The 2,214-nt window shown below is 71.4% G+C and overlaps 1 protein-coding gene across 1 annotated transcript in view; it reads left to right on the top strand.

Moving 5' to 3' along the window:
* Positions 1-2,214, top strand: part of INPP5E (inositol polyphosphate-5-phosphatase E) — a 9,902-nt gene that overhangs the window by 5,280 nt on the left and 2,408 nt on the right. The window contains exons 5-9 of the mRNA XM_014529701.1: positions 207-434; positions 547-666; positions 854-961; positions 1,116-1,277; positions 2,034-2,149. Coding sequence (XP_014385187.1) covers positions 207-434; positions 547-666; positions 854-961; positions 1,116-1,277; positions 2,034-2,149 — 734 coding nt within the window. The remainder of the gene's footprint in view (positions 1-206; positions 435-546; positions 667-853; positions 962-1,115; positions 1,278-2,033; positions 2,150-2,214) is intronic.

Here is a 2,214-nt window from a genome sequence, read left to right as displayed (position 1 = left end):
TGGCCTCCCTCCCGCCGGCCTGGCCTTCTCCCTGGCCCGCCGGGTGGGCCTGGAACTCTGCTCAAGTCTTAGCAGCGCTGGGACCCGGCCCACATCCCTGGATCCTTGAGAGGCAGCGGGGTGACAGCTCCGCGATGTCCGGGGAGCCCCCGTCTCTGGCCCAGCAAACCCCTTGTACGGCTCATGTCCCCCGTTCTCCTTGCAAGACAAGGAGGCCAGACCGCAGGGCCCCTCCGGCCCCTCCTTCCGCGCCCTGGGGTGTGGAGCCAGGAGCCTGGTCCGCTGCCCAGGGCGCCGCTGTCCCCCCAGGCGGGAGTGGGAGACGCGCCTGCAGGAGACGCTGGGCCCGCACTACGTGATGCTGCACTCGGCGGCCCACGGGGCGCTGCACCTGTCCGTGCTCATCCGCAGGGACCTCATCTGGTTCTGCTCAGGTAGCGCCCGCCCCGCCGCCGGCCCCCGCCCTCGCCCACCCGTCGGGGACACACTCCGCGGGGCGCGGGGCCCTCGGGCCGCGGCGGCCCTCAGCTCTGCTCCCTCCCGCAGAGGTGGAGAGCTCCACCGTGACCACACGCATCGTGTCCCAGATCAAGACCAAGGGGGCCCTGGGTGTCGGCTTCACCTTCTTCGGCACCTCCTTCCTCTTCATCACGTCCCACTTCACCTGTGAGTCACCTGCCCCGACCCCAGGGGTCGTGTGGGGACAGTGACTGCCCCGACCCTGACGGTGCCACCTCCTGCGGGGGCTTCACTGCGGGCCCTGCTGCTGCGGGGTCTCCACCCTCACTGACCCGTGTCCAGCCCTGAGCCAGACCTGCCCCTCGGGGCTCCCCCCTCCCCCCCATCCCCGCAGCCGGAGACGGGAAGGTCAGCGAGAGGCTGCTGGACTACAGCAAGACCATCCAGGGCCTTGCGCTGCCCAAGAACGTGCCGGACACCTGCTCCTACCGCTCGGACGCAGGTGAGCGGGCCCCACGGTGCTCACAGGTGCTCCCTGCCCAGCAGGCGCCTCCGCCCTGTGCTCTGGGGAGTTGATGGAGGCAGATGGGGGCAGGGGACACCGCGGCTCCTGCGTGGGGAAGGCTGGGCTCATGCGCTTTCTGGCCTGTGCCCAGCGGACGTCACCACCCGCTTCGACGGGGTCTTCTGGTTTGGCGACTTCAACTTCCGCCTGAGCGGCGGGCGTGTGTCCGTGGAGGCCATCCTGAGGCAGGACCCGGGAGCCCGCGTGCCCGCCCTGCTGCAGCTCGACCAGCTTGCCCGGGAGATGCAGAGAGGTGAGGCCGGAGCGGGGGAGGGGGTGATGGCCAGGAGAGGGGGCGCCTGGAGCAGGGGGGGGATGGTGACCAGGAGGGGGAGGACGGAGCGGGGGAGGGGTTGGTGACCAGGAGGGGGAGGATGGAGCGGGGGAGGGGGTGATGGCCAGGAGAGGGGGCGCCTGGAGCAGGGGGGGGATGGTGACCAGGAGGGGGAGGACGGAGCGGGGGAGGGGTTGGTGACCAGGAGGGGGAGGATGGAGCGGGGGAGGGGGTGATGGCCAGGAGAGGGGGCGCCTGGAGCAGGGGGGGGATGGTGACCAGGAGGGGGAGGACGGAGCGGGGGAGGGGTTGGTGACCAGGAGGGGGAGGATGGAGCGGGGGAGGGGGTGATGGCCAGGAGAGGGGGCGCCTGGAGCAGGGGGGGGATGGTGACCAGGAGGGGGAGGACGGAGCGGGGGAGGGGTTGGTGACCAGGAGGGGGAGGATGGAGCGGGGGAGGGGGTGATGGCCAGGAGAGGGGGCGCCTGGAGCAGGGGGGGGATGGTGACCAGGAGGGGGAGGACGGAGCGGGGGAGGGGTTGGTGACCAGGAGGGGGAGGATGGAGCGGGGGAGGGGGTGATGGCCAGGAGAGGGGGCGCCTGGAGCAGGGGGGGGATGGTGACCAGGAGGGGGAGGACGGAGCGGGGGAGGGGTTGGTGACCAGGAGGGGGAGGCCTGCAGAGAGCGAGCCGGAGCTCCCTGCCAGGTCTGAGCCAGGCCTGTGCCCGCCCCAGGGTCCATCTTCAAGGGCTTCCAGGAGGCAGACATCCACTTCCTGCCGTCGTACAAGTTCGACATCGGGAAGGACTCCTACGACACCTCCTCCAAGCAGCGGACCCCGTCCTACACGGTGAGCGCGGCCGCTCCTGAGCCAGGGCTCGGGACTCGGTCCCTGTGCGGGCAGTCTGACCTGGG

This window comes from Myotis brandtii, unplaced genomic scaffold, assembly GCF_000412655.1.
Source record: "Myotis brandtii unplaced genomic scaffold, ASM41265v1 scaffold691, whole genome shotgun sequence".
NCBI classification, from domain to species: Eukaryota; Metazoa; Chordata; class Mammalia; order Chiroptera; family Vespertilionidae; genus Myotis; species Myotis brandtii.
This window is presented reverse-complemented; position numbering and strand designations above follow the sequence as displayed.